The sequence below is a fragment of the Nematolebias whitei genome, chromosome 12, assembly GCF_014905685.2.
Source record: "Nematolebias whitei isolate Nwh7 chromosome 12, NemWhi1, whole genome shotgun sequence".
Lineage (NCBI taxonomy): Eukaryota > Metazoa > Chordata > Actinopteri > Cyprinodontiformes > Rivulidae > Nematolebias > Nematolebias whitei.
In genome coordinates, this window is record NC_056509.1 from 30,018,276 (window position 1) to 30,040,418 (window position 22,143).

The 22,143-nt window shown below is 39.3% G+C and overlaps 2 protein-coding genes across 2 annotated transcripts in view; one reads left to right on the forward strand and one right to left on the reverse strand.

Annotated features, from left to right (window-relative positions):
- The window catches only part of LOC119418514 (WD repeat-containing protein 26), a 368,230-nt gene that overhangs the window by 57,972 nt on the left and 288,115 nt on the right, over nt 1–22,143 (forward strand). The window lies entirely within an intron of this gene.
- The window catches only part of LOC119418516 (estrogen-related receptor gamma), a 25,078-nt gene continuing 2,966 nt past the window's right edge, over nt 32–22,143 (reverse strand). The window contains exons 2-8 of the mRNA XM_037685822.1: nt 17,711–17,956; nt 17,445–17,602; nt 16,256–16,372; nt 8,358–8,468; nt 6,327–6,509; nt 375–644; nt 32–293 (exon numbers count right to left, since the gene is read on the reverse strand). Of these exons, the coding sequence (XP_037541750.1) occupies nt 49–293; nt 375–644; nt 6,327–6,509; nt 8,358–8,468; nt 16,256–16,372; nt 17,445–17,602; nt 17,711–17,956 (1,330 nt within the window). The 3' untranslated portion in view covers nt 32–48. The remainder of the gene's footprint in view (nt 294–374; nt 645–6,326; nt 6,510–8,357; nt 8,469–16,255; nt 16,373–17,444; nt 17,603–17,710; nt 17,957–22,143) is intronic.

The window sequence follows — 22,143 nt, forward strand, 5'->3', positions numbered from 1 at the left end:
CCCATAGCCTCCTCCCAACTTGACCAGTTGCAGCTCTCTGTGTTTTGATCAAGCTTTGGCCTCTAGCAGTTCCAGGAACAGTTTGTGCATCGGTACACGGCCGTCTTGTTTGATGCTGCAGAAGTGCTGAACGGCTCGAGCGGCCGTTTGACGGAGGAGAGGGAGGGTCATGATCAGTTTGCCCCCACGCCGGGAATCCTCTGGGTGGAGGGCAGCCTCATAGTCCTGCAGGGCCCCGTGAAGGACATCCTGGAGTCTCTGAACTGCCTCAGAGTCCTCAATTTGCATGGAGTCTAAAGGAGGGGGAGATTAAACGTAAAATTAACGTTTGATGTTCAAACATGCAGAGTTTCATTCTGTTACAAGCTCCGTACCCGAGTTAGCAAGAGCGATAGCTTTGAGGACCACAAACTCCTCCTTCTCCAGGCCCATGCTTTTGTACTTCTTCACCAGCTGCAGGATTGCATTGTTGAGGTCAAGGAGCCCCGCCAGCTTGGACTGCTCCTCGTCCATGATGTAGTCCTCGGCATACACCAGCTTGTCCTCCAGGGTCAGCGAGCGAAACACCACTCGGAGGATCAAAATCTCCATCCAGCCGCTCTGCAGGAGACTCATCTGGTCTGCTAAGGAGAGCAAAGGGAAGCCTGAGGAGAAGAGATGATGGGGGAAAGAAGGGATAGAGGAGTCATTTGTGATTTTTAGGTTCCATCTTTTTAATGCACAGACTGACTGTCCACAATCACAAACATGCTTCAGATCCTGTTCTTCCAGGGCCGACAGAAGTTCAGCTGTTAGTTAGGTTTCAGGGTGGTTGTATCCATTTTTATTAACATCTCAGGATGTGACTGTAGCTGAATGGTTTTACTTATGAAGCGGTCACAGCAAAGGGCAGAGCCAAGGACACGAGAAGGGAATTGATGGGAAATTTAATTACCGTACTCTTTGTCAGACACACCTACTTTGACTGACAATTATGCTCCACAGGAGTATGATTAAACCTGCTAACTGCCCCTGCATTATCCTGCGTGCACGCACGCACACACACACACACACACACACGGACACACACACACACTGTAATTAAACGCATGATTTTACAGAGCAGAGAAAGGAGGGGCAGGTGTTTGTATTTTTGACACCATCACTGATTGTTATCAGGATCCACTGGTTTTAACAATCACCGTGGTGACACCAGTGGCACTCGTTCCCCCCACCACTACTCCCCCGCCCCCAACCCCCCCGATTGATTGGAAGCGCTGTCAGTGCACGGTTTCACAGGTCGATAGGGATCAGTGTTCTGGCGCAGGGTCATCGATCAGGAACAGAAACCTGTGGGAGTCTGAGCTGGATTAAATCTACAGCAATTTATTGATAGATTTTATGGACAAATACACGATAAAGCTTCAATAAAGATGTTTGTAAATGAATGAAGGGAAGACTAATGAGGGCAACAAGGTGGAGAATTTGTTTTTAAGACCTTTCCGTTAGATGTTGAAGCATAATTTTAAGTATTGCATTACAAAAGTGGCCTGAAAGAACAATTTCAATATAAAAATCAGATCAATATTTCCATCTCGTAGCTTTCAAGCAGCAGACACTAATACTGTGAAAGTTCCTTTATTTATTTATTAACATTTACTAACTTATTACAGGCATGTGTAACCCACAACTTATTAATCTTGTTAGACAACCTGCTTACTTTGCTCCAAAACACATTGTATAACACCATTTTCCTGTGGCCTGACGGTTCTGTGGCCTCAGATCAGCTCGCATCAACATGACGGCCGACAACAGTCGCCTTCAACACGTTCAGCAGCCAGCGAGCATCACGGACACAAAAAGGCCAAAACCACAGAGGGCAGTTGGTCTTTAGCCAGCTCATCTGCCAGTTTGGCCCTCAGACTTCAGAGCACGTCACTGTCGATGTGCGTGATGAGAGCAGACAGAGGAGCGGGCGCAGCCAGGACAGGAGTCTCCATCACACTCACCCGCCCCCGGGCTCAGAACTCAGATGGCCTGGGACGTTTGGTCCAGGACCCGGGGTCTCCCAGCAGGGAGGGCTGCTGTGTGTCCTGCCACTCATCCAGAGCTGATGTGACATGGCTATTATGCTGCCAGGAAGAAACAGCCAGACTGTTTTAATCCCTCTTTCTCTGTACAGCTCTTCAAGCTACATTTGATTTATTTCCTGTCACAGTTTAAACTCTTCTTTGGTTTCTAAATTCTTCAGCCTCACATAAATAATGTAATTGTTTAGTTTTGTCTTCATTAATTCTGTGTTGTTATGCTTGATATCTTCTTTTTCTTTCATCTACATTTTTATAACCCCGTGTTGATTTCTTTCTGTTAAACTGGAACAGGAAATCAGAAATGTCAAAATGCGTCAGGCTTGAGAAGAAATTACATTTTCAGGTTAAATAACCAGAGTGGAGAGATTGACACTTTCTTCAGGATGTTGTTTTGATATTTTTTATGTCCTAGATTCTTTGTACAGTAGTCCCTCACTACTTGGCGTTTTTTTATCGCGGATTCGCTCTATCGCGATTTTTCAAAATAAGATTGGACATGACACACAATTAATTGGTTGATTGATGGATGAGCTGCATGATTGGCATGAAATTTTTGTTTAAAATAAATTATTTAAAATTATTTAGCACCTGCTGCACATTTGTGCAGCCCAGAGCAGCAGAAAAAGCTTCCTCCTGCACGGTTGTGCAGTCCACACTGCTGCAGGATAAACTTCCTGCTGCGGTTAAACAGCTGATCAGCTGTTCACCATGCAGAGCACAGAAGTGGGCGTGGCCAGGAGCACTCGCAGGTGACAAAGAGCAGGGGAGGCAGGGAGCAGAAATCATGACATTCTGTGGTTTTTTAGAGCATTTAGAGTTTAGAAACATTATTTAGAATATTGCAAGAGTGTGGGAAGTTTAAAACACCTTAATATATATGTATATAAATAATACAACAAACTACTACTTAATACTTGTACTACTATCCCTACTTTGTGGTTTTTCACTTATCATGGGTCTTCAGGGTATGGATCCCCCCTGCGATAAACAAGGGACTACTGTAATGCACTACTTTGTAAAGAAAAAATAAAATATTAAAATCTGAAGAAATCCAATACTGGCTTTTGTAATCTTTTCACTAGTTAGAAAAACAAAGACAAAATGTAAATCATAAATATAACTCAATATTATATATCTAACTGCATCAGTTTCTTTTGGGAACTTGAAAGCTTTCATCATGGACACTTGTGTTCGAGTCACTTACCAAACTGTTTTTGTTGTTGTTTACATTAATATTGTGACTCTCGTGTAAATCTATTATTTTATACCAGTTGCCGTTCCTGACACAACCTGAGCTCAAATGCACAGCGTTTACAAGACCACATCTGCCCCCTCAACGTGTCAATAAAATAAATTAAGATGAATTTTTATCAGTATATAGAAAGAATAAAAGTCATAACAAACAAAAGATGAATTGTAGGTGAGACTGGACTCTTGAGCCTAAATGTGTTTGTACTAATGTTTGAAGAATTACAAGTTATCAAGGTGATCGGGTTAAACTGATGACATTTAATTTTTCTAACTAATTAACAGCAGCAACACTGTAATTAATTCATTTTCATGAAGGAATATGTTTGATTAAATCTTTGAATCGTTTCCAGCACACACATTTGTAATAAAGGATACAGCTACAGTTAGCTTAGAAAATGATTTCTATTAATTGCCTAATTGTAATTTTTACACTGGACTGAATTAAACAAAATATAAAGAGTAAAGATGCAGAGTTAATGATTAATGTTTTTGTTCTCTAAAGTAGGCTAGGTCAACTGGTTTCCTCTTGTTTTGTGCTTAAAGCTGAGCGAGGCGAACTGATGTGGTCAAACTGGTTTGAGTCTACTCATCCAAGTCTGGGAAATGACGCGATTTAACACGTTTCCAGGAACATTCACTGACTGGATGTTCCAGCAGAGGATTTCTGCATCCTTGTGAAAGGCGTCTGAATGATTCATTTAGAAAATGGAATAAAACATTTATTCCTTAAAGTATGTGAGTCTGTGAGGATTACCTGAGGATTAAATGTATTTTACTTTAAATTGAACCTGCTTGCTGCTCTTCAAGTTTTCCTTTTTTACCCCCACAGGATGTAAGTGTTTCCAGTCAAAGATGAGTTTTGTTTACCAAAACATGCCTGATTCATTTTGTTTCTTTTATTTTTGGAGACGTTTCAGAATCTTGAGTCAAACACGTTTGACGTCTGAATGAAACGCTGCTCCCTGTCCCTCGTTTTCCTCCCCTCTCTTTACCCTTCAGTTGGTATCAGCAGTGACACCCTCCACTGGCAAAGGGTGACAAATATACACCCATCACTTGGACTCCATCTGTCTCGAGCAGGGACAGTAAAAAGCCAAAAACCAGGGAGGAGAGTCAGACAGCAGGAGCCTGGAGGGCGTGAAGGATGAAAGAGGAGGAAGATTTCCTAAACAAAGCTGTGGAAATGCTGATGGACAAACTTGCACTAAATGACTGTCTCATATCAGTGGTGAAGACATTTTGGGACAAATACAGTAGAGATAAAAGCACAGACACACCTGTTTTGTTTGTTTTGTAAGCATTTCAGGGACAAGGCATCAACAAAAAGAACCAGGTGTTTCCCTGGTGATGTTTTGGGTGTGGATACAACTGCTGATAAAGCAAAGAAAACGAGATGATAAGGAGGCTGAAAAGAATCGCTTATTCAAGAAGCTTTAATGTGCAAATGGAAACGTTCAAACTGCAGCGAAACATCCAAAACCTCGTCAGAGCTGTTCTATTTGACGAGGCTCAACTGTTAAGATTCTTATCATTTTAATCATTTTCATTCAGTCTTTGTATTTGTTAAGACTTGCTCATAAACTGGCTTCAGAATACGTTTCACGTCTGTGATGACCGACCCACCAGCTTGAAGAAGTTCTTAATTAATAGATAGAAATCATAATTAATTTAGGAGTTTATTTATCAATTGATTTTCAGATTCAAACTAACTATATTTCTGTCACTCACATCAGACTGATCAAAGATACGTTTACAACGTCCTATTGTGTGACATCGTCAAGTTATGTGATTAACAACATTAAAAAATAAATATTTAGTTTGTTACTCTGGTGCTGATTGTCAGTCCAATGTGAAGTTACTGTTAACTAGTTATAATTTGTATAGTTAATAGAATATACTAAAGTTGTAAATAACGCCTTGTTAGGAAAAGTGTTATGATTGACCCATTATTAAGAACGTTTAGAGAATTTAAGATTTCCGTCACTAAAACAATCTCGTGAATAAAATGTTTATTTTTGAGTCAAGCAAAAATCTTGAAAAGCCAAATATTCACAATGCAAAACTTCAGTGTGTATGAAAGCGACGCCATCATAACCACACCAGCATTGTTCCTGCTAATCTGTCATCCCCTTTTACCAAAGAAGAAGGGGAAATGGCCTGGATTCAACCACAGATTGTCTTTTGTGGGTGTGATATTGGATTTTGTGCATCTTTCCTTCTCAAAGTGATATTTGTGTCTCAAACTTTGCTGATCTGCAGGGGCAGAGGGTGCAGGACACACCTCATGGTTCAGCAGGACCCAATTCTTTAATTCATAACGTGAAAGTCAAAGGATTCTGTGAAATATGACGGATGTGTCACTTATTGGTTTAAAAATGGCATCCTGAACGTGATTCTTCTCTGATAAAGTGAGATCTTTATACCGTTTTAAAGCGTGACTTTGTTCTTCATCTTTAAAACTTGAAACAGGGACGGAACAAATAGCGGCAGCAAATGAGCTAAAGGTGGAACAGTAAAGATACTGAACATCTGAACGTTCCTCCTGCTCCTCTTGCGACAGAAGATGAGCTGAGCATGTTCCAAGAATCAGGAGGATTTCAGTAAATCAGACTGAACAGGGAGACGGCTGAGGCCCAGGAAGCAAATTAAAACTCCCATGTGGTCACTCGTCATCTGATTGGTGTGGGAACACACTTTAGTCAGTGAGGGCATGGCACACAATTTACAGCACACACACACACACACACACACACACACACACACACACACACACACACACACACACACACACACACACACACACACACACACACACATGCACGCACGCAAAGAATGACTGACAGATAACACGCAGCCAAGCCAACATTCCCTCCCTTCTTTTGGCATCCACAAGTCAGAGCAATCCGTTCTGTGATCTGATTATGGACTTAGTGGATCTAATGTGTGTGTGGCGACTTGTGCGAGAACATATGAGTGAGTGAGACAGGGATTTAGCCTGAGTCGTACCAGGGATGTGTTTGGCCCAGCCGATGTTGACCACCAGCTCTCTGTCAGCGAGGTCACACAGTGTGGTCAGGGCCTTGATGTCGCTCTCGGGTACCATGGGGTCTGGCATGGCGAAGATGCTTTCTGGCTCGGCAACCAGCAGCAGAGATACCACCTTGTTCTCCGCTGCACCACCTACAGAAACTACAAAAAGTTTATTCTTATTATAGATGACCATTTTATTCTATGTTTTTTAAGATAAAAAATAGCATCTGGAAAGAGAAAACATGCAGAAACAAAATGAAACAAAATCTAAGGAAACAGAAAAAAGTTAATTACTAATGACATCACAACAAAAAGTCTCTTTTAGGCAGTTTTACAAAATGTAAAAAATAAATACTTAAGGTACATAAAAAGACATTGACCCAAATTCACAAAGTCCTCAAACGTCATTTCCACCGCAAAATTTTAAACAACTTTAATCAATAAAGGGTCTATAATGCAAACTTTTGTGTTTGACTATCTGCACCAGTCATCCAAAGATCATAGGAGGATGGACTAGAACAATCCACATTAATGCAGAGACAGGTCAGATTTGTCTTCAGCTGCATGAGGGTCCTAAACATTACAGACAACTGGTGTTAAAGTTCTAGCAGATTTCATGTGCATGAGGTGGAACAAAATTGTGTACCCATGGTCCCAGTTACATCAAACAATAGCAAAAATATAAAGTGTAAAAAGAAAGAGTAAATAATGATCTGAGATATAAACTAAGATATATGCTACACGAACGCCAAACAGCGCTAAAAGATCTAAGATATACCAGTCACTAATAGTGCAAAACAATACACCGAACAGCAGCAGCACGATTCTCATAGGTTCGGTTTGGCTATAATTTACACGCTAAATGCGAGCACTAACATAAACTAAACTAACACACACTTGGATTTATTCAAAGCATGCAACAAAAATACAGAAACAAGGCGCCAAAAGTGAAAAAGAAATAAATCTACAGCAGCAAGGTCCTATTGGCAGAGTGGTTCTGTTGACAATGAGGTTATCTAAAACATGGTCCAGTTAGCAGCATGATACTGTTAGCGGTGAGGTTCGGTTAGCAATGAGGTTTCTCTTAGCAACATGGTCCCGCTGGCACCACGCTACTGTTAGCGGCGTGGTGTTGTTAGCACTGCAGCGTTAGCAGGTCCCTTCAGCAGCTTAATGATAATAAGGACCGCAGCAGCTGCCCTCCTAGACTGCCCTCCAGGCCCGGGTCTAGCAGATGGAGAACATCTAGGTTTCCCTGCGGAACCAAACAGGTCCATAGAGTTCGGTCCATGCAGGCAGATGGAGGATCATGAAGGCAGCCACCATGACAGGCCCGAGCCCAAGGCTGGAAGGACTTAACCACGATGTCAGGATGGCAAGGCAGCGACACAGAAAACTCCACAAGTGTCGCGGTCATACCCGTACTGTGGATGTGCATTGTAGGCGCAAAAAAAAAAAGTTAAAACAAAAACAACAGTAACAAAATAAGATCTAGTTCACCAGGAGCCTGTGAAGCTGCGACTCAGCTGAGCGTGGCCATCTTGGAATAATAATATATATTATTAATATTATATAGAGGGCCTTGCGAAAGTATTCAGCCCCTTTGAACTTTTCAACCTTTTGCCACATTTCAGGATTCAAACATAACGATATAAAATTTTAATTTTTTGTGAAGAATCAACAAGTGGGACACAATCATGAAGTGGAATGAAATTTATTTGATGTGTCAAACTTTTTTAACAAATAAAAAACTGAAAAGTGGAAGTGTTTGAAGCCTGAAATGTGGCAAAAGGTTGAAAAGTTCAAGGGGGTGAATACTTTCGCAAGGCACTGTATATTGTATATTATTAATATATAATATTACTCCATCTTGGGAGTAATATTGCCCCTGAAATGCAGTATTTTTTATTATCCGTTTGCTTTGTGGTTTTATTGTACAGTATAATATGTACAATATAAATAAGTCTATTCATAGAAGGATGTCTTTACAACTCTTCGTATACTCACATGTTTTTTTCTGAGGCTGGTTGCTTTGTGTTTGCAGATACGGGCTGTTCTCTGCATCTATTCTCCTCTTATACTTCTGTCTGCCGCCTCGGACCCGGTCCAGACGCACACCTACATAAACACAATCACAGGACATTACTGATGATTGTGTGTCACTCCACAAATATACAGACATGGGTGCCCTGATATCATCATGCTGTATGTACAGTAAATAAACTGCATGGGGAAATATCCACTAGTTTTAACTGACATTTTGACTCACTAATTAAAAAAACAAAAACAATTTGATTAACATATGTAAAAAATAACTTTTTGTTAAGTTATAGTTATAGCGCAAATGAAAGTTCGTATAATTAAAAATTAAAATTAAGTAACAATTCAGTGGATTTTCGGTATTTTAAACATTATGTAGGTAGATGAGTATTCTTGGCAGCCATTAGCAGAGAGAATTATTATTTATTTAATGCTAACTAAACTAAACAATTTCAACTCTGTTTAGCTGTTCGTCCGATCTGAACCCATTGGTATAGATTTTCCAAATAAGTTAGTCACTTGGACGAGGCTCCATTGTGTTGAACCCGGTAAACCAATGAGTCGTTGTCCAGTCAACAGCCCACATGGATCATCGACTTCAAGGAGACCGGACGGGACCGGTGTGACGCTACGGCAGTACACATCCTGTAACATGACCCCTTACAACGTTAAAGCAGTTAGAGGCAACCGCTCATCCTAACCAGCACCCCTCGTCACCATGACGATGGAGACTTCACAGTGTGTAAGTATGTGTGTGTGTAAACTGGACGGTTAAATGAAAATGTGAATGGAGGAGAAATACACTAAATATTAGCTACCAACTGCAAAAACGACTTCATCCAGGAGGGAGAACGTGACTCAGGAAGCCCTCAGTTGTGGTGTTGGGTTACTTGGTCTGCTCAGTGTAAATAGCCATACAGTCCCTGAATAGATCTATAATGGCATCTGTAAAAGACACACTGAGGGTATTATTTCCCCTCTTGACACTTCACAGCCTGCGGTTCTTATTCCGACTTGTGTAGATATTTATGGACAGCATCAATATAAAGAACAATAAACTGTACACTGTTCTCTAAATCATGGGTTACTTGGTCTGCTCAGCGTAAATAGCCATAAAGTCCATTTTGAATAGTTTTATTAGTTCCATCCCATTGATTTGTAAAGCTATTGCGTCTTATTTTATATGTGTGCTATGACTAGAACATAATATTTCATATGATAATAGTGTGTGCTTTATATAATATTCCATGACCAGAGAGGTTAAATGGAAGAGATAATTTTGTGTAACAGAGTGATGAGCTCTAAATGTGGTCTACAACCTTCAAGACAGCAGGTCCCATAAAATGTGCACATACTGGCCAGACGTCAGCCACCATCCCTGTATGTTGCCCAGCTCGTGTTTACTATCTGCTGCGAGCTTCATTAAAAGCTGCTGCCTCCTTTGTCTCCTACTTAAATCTCTTTCCATGATTAAAACTTAATCCTCTTTTTTTTTTTTTGCTATAGCTGCTAGAAAATAAAATTTTTTGGCAAAAACTAACAAAATGAGTTGCTGAACCATTTGAATCTATTAACTTTGCACTATCTTATCTTAATGTGCGACAGGAAGTCATAAAATGGATATGAACAGCCTGTAAGTCCACTATGCAAAAACCAACTCATCATTTTTTTAAAATCTTTTAAAATGTATAGATGAGTGTGAAACCTTTGCATAAAATTAAAGTTCTGTTTGAGCTCTTGATGAATGTTGATTAGGTCCTCAGAGGCCAGGTAGATGTTTCAGTTGTATGCAGTGACTTGTAGTATGGTGTACTGAATTTTAAAATAAAAAAAATCTGAATTTGGAAAATTAAAGATTTTTAGTGAACCAGAGAAAAAGGAGGAATTCTGTCTAAAGAGTTACAGAAACAAAACTCCAGTCAAGTCTTTGTGTAATTATTCTAAAGGACAAAGGCAGTAGAAACTTTTTGAAAGTGGTAACTCAACACACCAATTCTGAGTGAAGGTGCTGAACTTAAATGAGCATAATGTACATGAACTCTGTTTTAAACAGAAACAGACATTTATTGACTGTGACATCTCATGTGGAGGCTCTGAAATTAACAGCAACATGTTGACATAGAGCTATAATTGATCAGTTATGTCTGTAAGAGTTTGGGGAGTTAGGACACATTTCTACCAGCTGGGCTGATTTCAGCTGGAAATATCAAATTGTGCAAAGCAGCTCAGAACGCAGAGGCGCAGAGGTTAGAGAGGTGGGCTTGTGATCCGAAGATCGCCGGTTCACGCCCCGGCCCCGACAACATCAAAAAAATTGTGGGTGGGGTAGGTGAAACATCCACACTTGCCCCCACCCTCATTCGCCCCACTCTGGGCCCATGAGCAAGGCCCTTAACCCCATCATGTGCTCCCTAAACAGGTCTCTCTTGAAAATGAGTTCTCGTGGCTCAGTGAGACTAACCTGGATAAATAAAGGCTAAATGAAAAAAAAAAAGAACCTTTTCATGTTGTCGAGATATTACAGGTCTCTTTTTTAAGAGGGAGTGGTAGTTACTGGACTGAGCCTCACCTTTGTAAGTAAGCTGCACCCTTTATAGCAGGGGTGCCCAAACGTTTTCCCTGAGAGGGCCACATTTAAAATCTATCAGAGGGCTGTGGGACAAATGCAATAATATACATAATAATATATATAATAACATGAAATGCAAATACTTCTTTAAGTAAAGTCCATGTATTTATTATACAGTTATTTAACCTTCAATTCTATATAAAGAACATTACAGTGTTGGTGTTGGTGAGGGCTGGGGGTCCTCCCCCAGAGAATTTTGAATAAAGTAGATGCCATTTCCTGTGTTCGGGTGCATTTTAAAAAGGTTTATTACAGTAGATTAACATGAAACAAATGATGTAAACTCTGTTATTACTGAAATCTCTGACTGTAAAGCCTTCGTAATGCAACACTGCTGCAGCTCTGCAGGTAAGGGGCATTCACTTCAGGACAAATTGAGGTCGCTGATTGATCCGTTCTTATGCCTACTGGATTGATCGACAGGTGGCGGAACTTGTGCAAAAAAAAAAAAAATCATAGATTTTATTGGCCCGTTTGAGACTGTTATCATTTATTCCATATTTATTCAATATTGTGGTGAATCTAAGGTTTGAGAACTGTTTCCTTACATAATGATGGTTTCTTTATTTTTCAGGAATGATGAATTTAAATTGAAAGATGCTAAAATCACCACTGAAACCACTTCATATTTATAATTTAATTTTAAACACTTTGTGTGATTTATGTGTGTTCTGTCAAAGGAAAATGTTATTCAGTGACAGGAAGCTGCCGAGGGATGGTAGAACGTCTATCAAAATTAAATATAAATTATTTTAAAAATACATAAATTATCTCCTCTACCGTGTAATCCGTGTAGTTAAATTATGGTAGTCAGGCCGACTAACAATAAAGTCAATGGGTGGAATCAATGAGTGTAAACACATTGATTATTCAAAGGAAATTTGAATATAGTAATGAGAACAGCTTGGCGGGCCAACTATAGCCCACGGGCCCCACTTTGGGCACCCCTGCTTTATAGCAGTTATTCTCAAATATGGGTCAGGGACCTGATATGGATCATGAAACGCTTACTGTGAGGTCTTGAGGTCATGAATCAAATTAATATAAAAACGGTCAATAGCATAAAGAAAAATAATTTGTTGTATATAGATAAAAGTAAGTGTTGAATGTAAGTAAATATGTTGAATGGATTATTAGTGATGTTTGTATACTTCATTTAGCAGAGGTCGGGGTCACAAGTCTCACTTTTATTTTGTGCGTCAAAAGATGAAACTTTTGGGAACCGCTTCTTTAGAGCAGTGAGAGTAAACATCCTATGGACAAATGAAAATATATTTGGTTCGTTTTAGCCAATAGGTGAGGGTTAAACACAAATTTTAATGTTAATATGTATAAATGACATTAATTCTGCATTCCAACCAACCCTCAAGTTTGCATTTTAACTAATATGAAAGAAAATGTAGTTTTGAATTGTAAGAAAATTATTATTTTTTTAAATCCCTGTATATGGACAAATGAGAGAAGATTTTAGGATTAATAAAAAAAAAAAAAAAAAAAGTTAAATTCTATATCTGGTTGTAACTCGCATCGATGTCAGGCGAGACAGGAGCAGACGGTCTTGGAAGTGTGTGGACAAAACCATTTCATGAAGATTTACAGACTCAGAACATTTGTCTGTTCTGTGACAGAAGACAGCATCAAAATTACCAGTAAGTGTAACGTTCCACAGTAAAATGTAATGACGACCAAGTGGCCAAAAATAACTTTGGTGGGCAACAAAAACAGACCTCCTCGCTGTTCTTCCTGGACACTTTGATTATTATTTCTTGCCTCTTGCTCTTTCATCACACAGCCATCCTTTGAGCTCATCTAGATTTTAACCAGAAATTTTACAAACAACAAAAACCAAACTCCACAGCAACTTTGCTCAAGTAGTTCAGCCAGTTCTGATGCAACGCTGCCCCACCTTCGTAACTGCTGCCACCATGTCTTCACCTTAAACAATCCCACGCTTCTCAGATACTGTGACAAATGTACGTACGACAGGCTCCACAAAAACCACAGCGACATTACATTCTCAGCATTCAGCCTCGTGGAAACTACTGAAAAGAATCTGACTGCATCTTGTCTATACAGTCCGTTAACGATGCTTATTTTGAGAAACGGCAACTTCAAAGCAAGACTAAAACAAGAAGGATGCTAGAAAATAGTATTGTGTACCACCAGTCTTATATAAAGAATTTCAACCAAATATAGACATGAAATTGGAATTTTACTTTATGCTTTAAGATGCAGTGTTGAAATGTTCATTTTGTACACATACATGTTTACTGGCCTTGAAAGTGACAGCAGCTACAACCACTAAATGAGGCTTAATCAAATCCTGCCTGGGGTCTATATGTCTTTTAGCTGTGTCTTTAATATGGCTCTGAGTCTCCCCATTAAACCTCACAGCTCCCTCTGTTCTAGTTTACTGCGGCCTCTCCGGGGGAAGAGGGGCATTACGAGACACGGTGAAGCGCGTTACGAGGGCGCTTACGACAGGAGTTACGAGGGGCAGTTCGCATTTCACGGAGGTCCAGGAATCCCACAAGGCATCTGGAGGAATTTATGAGGCAGGAGAGAAAGCGAAGGGGGTTGGAGGAGGACAGCAGATGAGAGACAAACTGGGATGCTGTTGATGCCTCCACACTTATAAAAAGCAGCTTTTTTAAAGGCAGAAAAAAATAATAACACAGACGTGTGAGCTTGAATGTGACTGACATTTTGAAAAACTTGTATACAAAAACGTGTAAATGTCATATAATTCATAACTTTCTATAAACACACAGCTGCAGGCAAAAATTTTTGTTGTGTATTTAGGGACGAGACGAGGGCATTCATGTTTACCACAACTGGGAGTTAAGGTGTAGTCAGTGTTTCACATGTTCTTACAAAGAACAGGTTTTAATCACTTCTGAGAACTTGACAAAATTTGAGACTTTACAAACATAACATTTGGAGATAAAACCTTAAATATGTTACTTAAAGACTGAAGATTTGACTACAAAATTACCAATCAGTTGGTCAAAAAGGTTGATAACAGCGACGGAGCTTTAGGGCCACGCTAAGAAAAAAAATTAAAAGCCATAAAATTACGAGAATAAAGTGGTAGCATTACGAGAATAAAGCTGAATAAAGTCTTAATATTATGAGAATAAAGTCATACAACTTTTTTTTTTTACAGATCTCGTTTATTTTTTTTTTCTATGAGTCGGATCCACGACGCGACCTGTCAATCGATCCAGTAGACGTCAGCAAATGACCAATCCGAAGCAAATGTTCCTCACCTGCAGAGAGCTGCGCTGCAGCCCATCAGAGCGTACCACCTTACTGTAAGCAGGTTCAAAGTCCTGATACTAATAATAATCTGATGCTGATGTGCTAACAGATTAACAATCTCCTTATTTGTAAAACCAAAGTATAACTTAACAAGATGCTCAACATTCTTCATTTTATCACAGTTAAAATGTGGTAAACCTGCTTTATCGTGTTGGAGTTCAGATAATATTACGACTCATTTAGCTTCAGATTGGTCATTTGCTGACACGCCTATTGGATTGATTGACAGGTCGTGTTGTGGATCCGACTCGTGGAAAAAATAAATAAATAAACAAGAGCTGTTTAAAAAAAAAAAAGAGTCTCGTACGACTTTATTCTTGTAATTTTATGCCTTTTTTTTTCCTTAGCATGGCCCTAAAGCTCAGTCGTAGATAACCAATAGTCTGACTCATAATTTAATCTAAATACTCAATTTAGCATGCACTTTAGGAAAAAAATAAAAACTACAAGTCTTTAACACTGACATTTTCTGGCAAAATTAATTAAAATCAATCAACCTCTAAGGTTTTGTTCCCAAATTTAATAAAAAGAATACAATATTTTCTTTTGAATAAAAATGTCACTTTGAACATTTATCAAAAGTTATTTATTGTCAATTTTAGCAATTAGTATTTTCTGCCAAGCTGTCATCATTGCAGCTAAATGCACCACTTTGACAAAGACAATTAATGAGTTATAGAATAAATTGTTCAGTTATTGTTTACATCTGTGAAATTTGCTTCCAAAATCTAGTGTTTATTTTCATCATACAAGCTACGCTAACAGGAGTAGGAAGTTCTTGTGATAGTTTTAAGGTTTTACTTTTTTATTTTTAATAGATTGAAGTCAGCTGAATAAAAACAAATATTTGTCTTTAAATGACCAATTGTCCTGTTCAAACGAAATGAAAGAAATCTGTAATAATGCGCTTAATTTATTCTCTACAAGCAATAAAAGCAAAATTATTATATTTGTAAATAAAAGCATAATGAAGGTACTTTATTTTATTAAATTTTTTAATCTGGCTCAAAGTTACGTTAAGGGTTTCATAAATGAAATTATGTATAATAAGGATAAAATGCTTTACATTAACACCCTCTGATGTTTAATCTGCTCTTCCTCTATTATCTCTCCTTGGCTGTTCACAGCAGGAAACAAGTGGTCAGTACAGTAGGAGGCTGCTAATGTTTTCCTTTTTGAGTCACTTCTAAATCTGGACAATATGTCACCATGCGGCCGGCACACAGCCAGACTTAAAGATAACACCTGACCACAGTCACTATCTATGGCATGACCACAATGTCATTTCAAATATTTGACATTAAGTGATGAAGTTTTTAAGATCCAAGAAGAAGCACATAAAGGTCTAAAAAAAATGGTGCTCTCAGAGTTGATTTTACATCACTTTAACTGGGGAGATTCTGTAAGCTGTGAAGTGATATTGGCCAAACTTGTCTCAAACCAGTGAGTAAGGTTGTGAAGACTACTTTTCCTGTAATAGCAATAACAACATTGCTTATTATCTCACTGCTGCTGTGTTGCTAGCATGCCTCCACAAACTGGCAGATGTCCAGAAACTATTTTGGAGGATCACTCGTGGGGCAAAGACCGACACAGCTGAACAGTTAGCAGATCTGTTGTGCATTGTTTGGTATTATTTACTACACGCAAGCACACACAATAAAATAAAGGATTTGAGTTTCACAGGACTTAATGCGACTAGAAAATAAGCAGTCATAGATTGATTGGGTGAGATTAAGAAAGTAACTGGTTATCGGGGTATCGTTTCCATGACAACCTGCAGACAAGCTTGGGTTAAGCTTTAATCTTCATATCAGTGAAGTAATAAAACTGTCAGGTTTAACACCTGATTAATCTGAGAAAAGGCAACTCAAACCAAGTTACCAAAGATAAATATTTTAAACAAATATCTAACCTTCTCTTAGCATGCCCACTGCGAGACATTTCACAAATCGACAGGCCTGGCAGGATTTTCTTCTCCTCTTGGTGATTTCACATTCATTGGATGCTGGACAGCTGTATTCAATGTTGCCTGGAGAAGGAAATAAAGAAAGAGGTTAAGAAACAAAAAAAATCTTCATGACTGTTTGGGAGACAAATTAAAATTTTGAGATGAAAATACAGTTTTGCAAATCAACATTCCAGCATAATATCAGACATTTGTTTTATAGCAGGGAAATTAAAACAATTTTTGAAGCTCTGAATTTTTTAAATTTTTTAGAATATTATACTAAACAATACTGACTTTAGGCTCTCCTTAATCTATATACTATTTCAATCAATGAAATCACATTTAGTCAATTGTTTGCCTTTCTAAAATCTAGTTCTAAACTTTATTTTTGGCCCCAATTTTTGGACTTAACTTGAAGTTGACATTTATTAGGAGCACTTAAAAATATTTGATATTTTATTTTGACAAGAACTTAATAATTAGCTTTATGGAAATTGATTCAACTAGCCAAAAGTTAAGCCTGATGGCGTTGAGCCAGGTAACGGTGCACCATGCTGCCACCTCCAATCAGAAACAGGAAGTATCTGATGAGCCAGACATCTGATCTTCTTGTCCCACCTGAAAGCTGCTCAAGGCCGCCCTTTGAACTCATTTACAGCGGCCAACATTTCGAGCCTTTAACAAGACGGAACCCACTAGTTGTTGACCTGGGCTGAGAGCCGACACAGAGCAAGACAATCCCTTTAAAACATGCACATCGTGTTCTGCTGGCTCACAGCTCTGAGGGCAAAAGTCAAAGCATTAACATTTAGCATCTTGCAGCACAGCTATCTACCGTCTCGAAACCAAAACTCCAACATGTTGACTGTATATACAATGCACTGTAAGTTTAACCACACATCAGCTGTTTGCAAACAGATCTTTATTTAAAGCCTTTCTGCAGTTTGTAGGGCTGAAGGCGGAAGCTATGAATTAACTGATCAGGGCTTGTTTATATCAAAACAAAAGCTTGGGGTACAACTCCATCTGCACCGAGCCGCTTGTAAAACTGGTTTATATGATGCAAGAAGGCACTACCATTCATGCACACTAAACTATAAAACAGAGCATCTTCCTGAGCTGGAACATGTGGGGTTTTTTTTGTCTCTCTTACCCTGGATGGTCCTCTTAAAGAAGGCTTTGCAAGCTTCACAAGAGGCCACACCATAGTGGTAGCCTGAGGCCACGTCACCACACACCAAACACAGCCGCTTTGCTACCGAACCCAGCATGAATTCACACTTCACTTGGCCTTCATCCTCCCCAAACCTCCTGGACAGAAGGGATGAGGTGAGGAGGAACGTGTTTAGACAGGATTTACATTGTAAAGAAATATGATAAAACAGACAAAAGGGAGGGAAATGCAGTTTATTAACACACCTGTTTGTTCCTTCATTATTGGCCAAGCCTGCTGTGTGACCATAAAGGCCTGGCGAATCCAGTCCAGTGTTGGGATTGAGACCTTTGGTGAGGGGACCATAGCTGGAGTTTGTGTCTGATGAAGAGCTTCCTGGACTGGGATGTGCCGGGCTGACGTCACCCTGAGAGCTGGGGCTGGAAGGTTCCCGCTTTATAGAAGAGGGACAGGTGGGGTCCAGGCCCCTCACTGACATCCTGCCTGGACGCCTGGAGGACACAAGAAAGATATTTAGTATATTAATTTATTTAGTCGTTTAGATTTAAGTATTAATATCATAATATATAACCGCCCCTAAACTCTGCCTTCGATTATTTTATTCTGGTAAGACAACAGAGGTGGTCATGTTATAGGCAGCTTAAAAAAATACACCTCATTAGTTTAGGTTTCTTATAAATATTGTCAAGGTCCAAGCAGAAGAAAATAAAGACCGACATTTGGCTAAATAAATATCCCCTTTAATTTCCACAATCTTAAGTGCTTCAGCTGCCTCCATCTCTGTGTCCACATCCTTCCACTCGTCCATCAAACCACCCGTCCCAGTCTCAGAACCAGCCGTTTGGGATCTACCACATATGCAAAGTTGCTGTCTTTTACTCTACTTGGTTTTCAAAGGAGGTGATTGCTTAAGCAAACTTAGGGAAATAGTCAAACCAGTGACAATGGTCATAGGTTTATCTTGTTTTTGTTGCTGTTTTTGTGCGTGGATGTGTTTTTCTTTGCTTTTTGCATTTTTCTCTTTCAGTTACTTTGTGCTCTTGAACTGTTAATGGCTGCACAATTTACAACAGTGAAAGGCTTGCTATTGCAACAGTTAACTGTTTTCACTTTTTACTTTGACTACTGTTGGACTTTTTACAATAAATAGTAATCTACAACAAAAATAAAGTGATGCTTTAGTCAGACTTAGTCAAATGTGCTTTTAAAAACATACTTCGCTTGTTATTATAAATATAAATAAAAGTGAAAAAACAATGTTTCAACAATATTAAAAAGGTTTATATCATATTCGATGAAACGTGAGCATTAAATGTGTCATGGCTCTAATGATAGATAAAGAAGTGACCACAGCAGACTTTCTGTCACCACTGAGAAGAGAAAAAATATCTGAAACCAGCCGAAGTGTATTGGGTCACATGGCCTGTCGCCATGCGATCTGTGCTTACAATGCATACAGGCTCCGATCACAGCATCTGACTTTTGCCCATGGATGTAAAAATAAGAAGCTTGGAACCTCTACTACTTCTTCAAATACAGATTCCTGTGCTCCAGCTCCCTGCACAAACACATTCAGACACATTTAAAAGTGTGCGTCTTCATAAACACCGTGACACATGCTTGGGCACAACCTTGTCGCCAGACAAAAATTAAAAGACACATTGTAGTTTTCCTCCTGTCACACATTGGGCGGCTGTGGCTGAGTGGTTAGAGCAGTCGTCCTCCAATGCAAGAGTTGGGGGTTCAAACTCCACAGCAGTCACATGCCGAAGTGTCCCTGGGCAAGACATTGAACACTTTGTTGCCTCCAATGTGTGTGCCATATGAATGTGATCTAAAGCACTGAGTAGTCTCTTTAGAATGATTTGTTCAATTAGCTTTGTAGAGATCTAGTAGAATGCTGTATGAATGGGTAAATGAGGACACAGATTATAGTGTAAAGTGCTTTGAGTATCTCAATAAGATAGAAAGGCGCTATATAAGTACAGTCCATTTACCATTTAAACAAGTCCATGCAGCTGTGCATTTCTCACACTATTCTCCTGGTGTAGTGAAATGGATGTCCAATCTTTTTCCTGCCATGTAAATCAGTCTTCCCATCATCAGTCATTTGGTAGGCAAAAGACTTGTTGCTTTTAACCACCCACTGAACAAACCACTGCCACGCGCTACTGACCCCTCTACAAAGCCACAAAAACAAAAATAAAAGTTGCGTGATAAGAAACTGCCAAACACAGGCACCAAAACGATCAATACCTCCAAGAAAAAACAAACAGCTGCTTGATCCTTGCAGACACAAGTAGATGTTCTTCCTTAGACGTGTTTTGATTGATTTCATGTAAATTATTTCCATTCTTCATCAGTTTCAGTATACATTTTCACATTCATCAGACCAACAACATCACTTGAAACAAACTTCTAGTCACCTGACAACACAGGCATACTAGTTTTTCTCATTTCATCTTTATGTACATACAGTACAACTGCAGCAGATTACCAACGTAGAACAACGTTGAACTACGTAGAACCAATCTCTTAAACAACAGAACATTTCTGGCCTTTCCCATTTGTAGCTCCTGTCATGCTGTTTATGTCTGCAGATTTGTTAAAGGGCAGCTGTGGCTGAGTGGTTAGAGCAGTCGTCCGCCAATACGAGTTTGGGGTTCGATTCCACCAGCAGTCACGTGCCAAAGTGTCCCTGGGCAAGACATCGAACCCCTTATTGCCTCTGATGTGTGTCCCATTGGTGTATGAATGTGATAAAGCACTGATTATTCTTTGTAAAGATATACTAGAGTGCTGTATGAATGGGTAAATGAGGGCATCGATTGTGTTGTAAAGAGCTTTGGGTATATTGATAAGATATAAAGGTGGTGGTGTAACGGTACACATGGGTGTATTGAACCGTTTCGGTACAGCATGTTTGGTTCGGTCCATGTGCGTACCATTTTGGTTATTTTTTCCACTCATTAAATTTTATTAACGAGACATTATGCGCCACGGAACTAAAGTTCCTAAGCATGTTTCAGCACGGCACTATAGTTTTGCAGCACGCGTAGCATTAGCAGCCTAGCATCTCATTGCGGTCTCCTGTTTGGGAACATTTTGGCTTTCTTGTTAAAAGACAAGTGAACAAATCCAAAGCTGTGTATCGATGTTGTTTAACAGAGATTGGATCTGCAGCAGGCAGCACGTCTAATTTGTTAACACACTTGAAACAACATCATCCGAATTTGAACATCTCTTCTACAAGGAAGAAAAGCAACTTGTTGCAAAGACTGAAAACAGCAGTATTTAAACAATCTTTATCAGGTAATTCAGATCGATCCAAAGCAATAACACAAGCTGTAGGAGTTTTTAAAGCTCTGGATCTACGTCTGAATTCTGTTGTTGATGCGCCGGCTTTAAGCATATGATTAAAGTTCTTGAGCCCTCCTGCCTATGACATCCATCACGTCAACACTTCAGCCAAAAAGTTGTACCAGCACTTTATGAAAAAGCTAAAACTGATCGTCAACAAGCCCTGGAGCCCAGATTCAAAGCCCTGCCACATCGATGATGAGAGAGATTCAACCACCTCATAAAAGAAATGATGACTGTGCAAAAAGAGGTATTGTTATTCTAAAAAAGTTACATCTGGTTCTCTGGTCATTCAAAAAACAAAACAAAGAAAAACAACAACAAATAATGTAGAAACGTTTCGTCTTTCATCCGAAAGACTTCCTTGGTCTGAGGTGCTGTATTCAGCTCAGTCTTATAAATAGCACCTTCTATAGCACCTTCTCAGAGCGGATCAACCAGTTTGCTGCTGACAACCAAAACCAGCTGCTCACATGGTCAAGAAGGACCATCAGCCTAACAATGGATCATTAGCACACTGATGGCTGTTTACTATTCACAGGAGGCTGAGTTATACTAGCAATAACAGCATTATAAGAGGGGGACAGTTGAACCCGGAGGCCTCCACCCCTGTTTAATGATGGACGATTTCTTTTCACAAAGATGGCCTCCTTTACTCCTCTCTCAAACCATCGTTCCTCTCTATCCAGGATGTGAACATCTTCCTCCCTGAAAGAGTGACCGCTGGCCTGGAGATGAGTGTAGACCGCAGAGTCCTGGCCTGATGGTGTTGCTTTTCTGTGCTGGGCCATCCTTTTGGCCAGTGGCTGTTTAGTTTCCCTGATCCACTCTGAGAAGGTGCTATTTATAAGACTGAGCTGAATACAGCACCTCAGACTGAGGAAGTCTTTCGGACGAAATACGAAACGTTTCTACATTTTTTTAATTGTTTTGCTTTGTTTTGTTTTTTGAATGTCCAGAGGACCAGATTTAACATTTTTAGATTTTTCTGCCTGGATTATTGAGCATGCATCAGGAGGTATTGTTATTGTATTATTCCGATCTAATTAACTTTTTTAATTTCAAATTATAATCTTAAATCTTTTTTCTTTTTTTTTTTTACCTCTTTGTGTTTGCAGTCTGAGGATGACACTGAGAGCTGAGAAGCTGAGTCTTCTTCCTCTTCAAGGAATTTGTTTATTTTTATATAAATGTATTTTTTACTTGGCATATTTTCAAAATAAATATTTTGTAAGTCTTTACTTTGGCCTTTTTTGTACCGAAAATTAAACGAGCCGAACCCTCCTTGAAACTGAACCGAACCTAAATGTGATTTTAG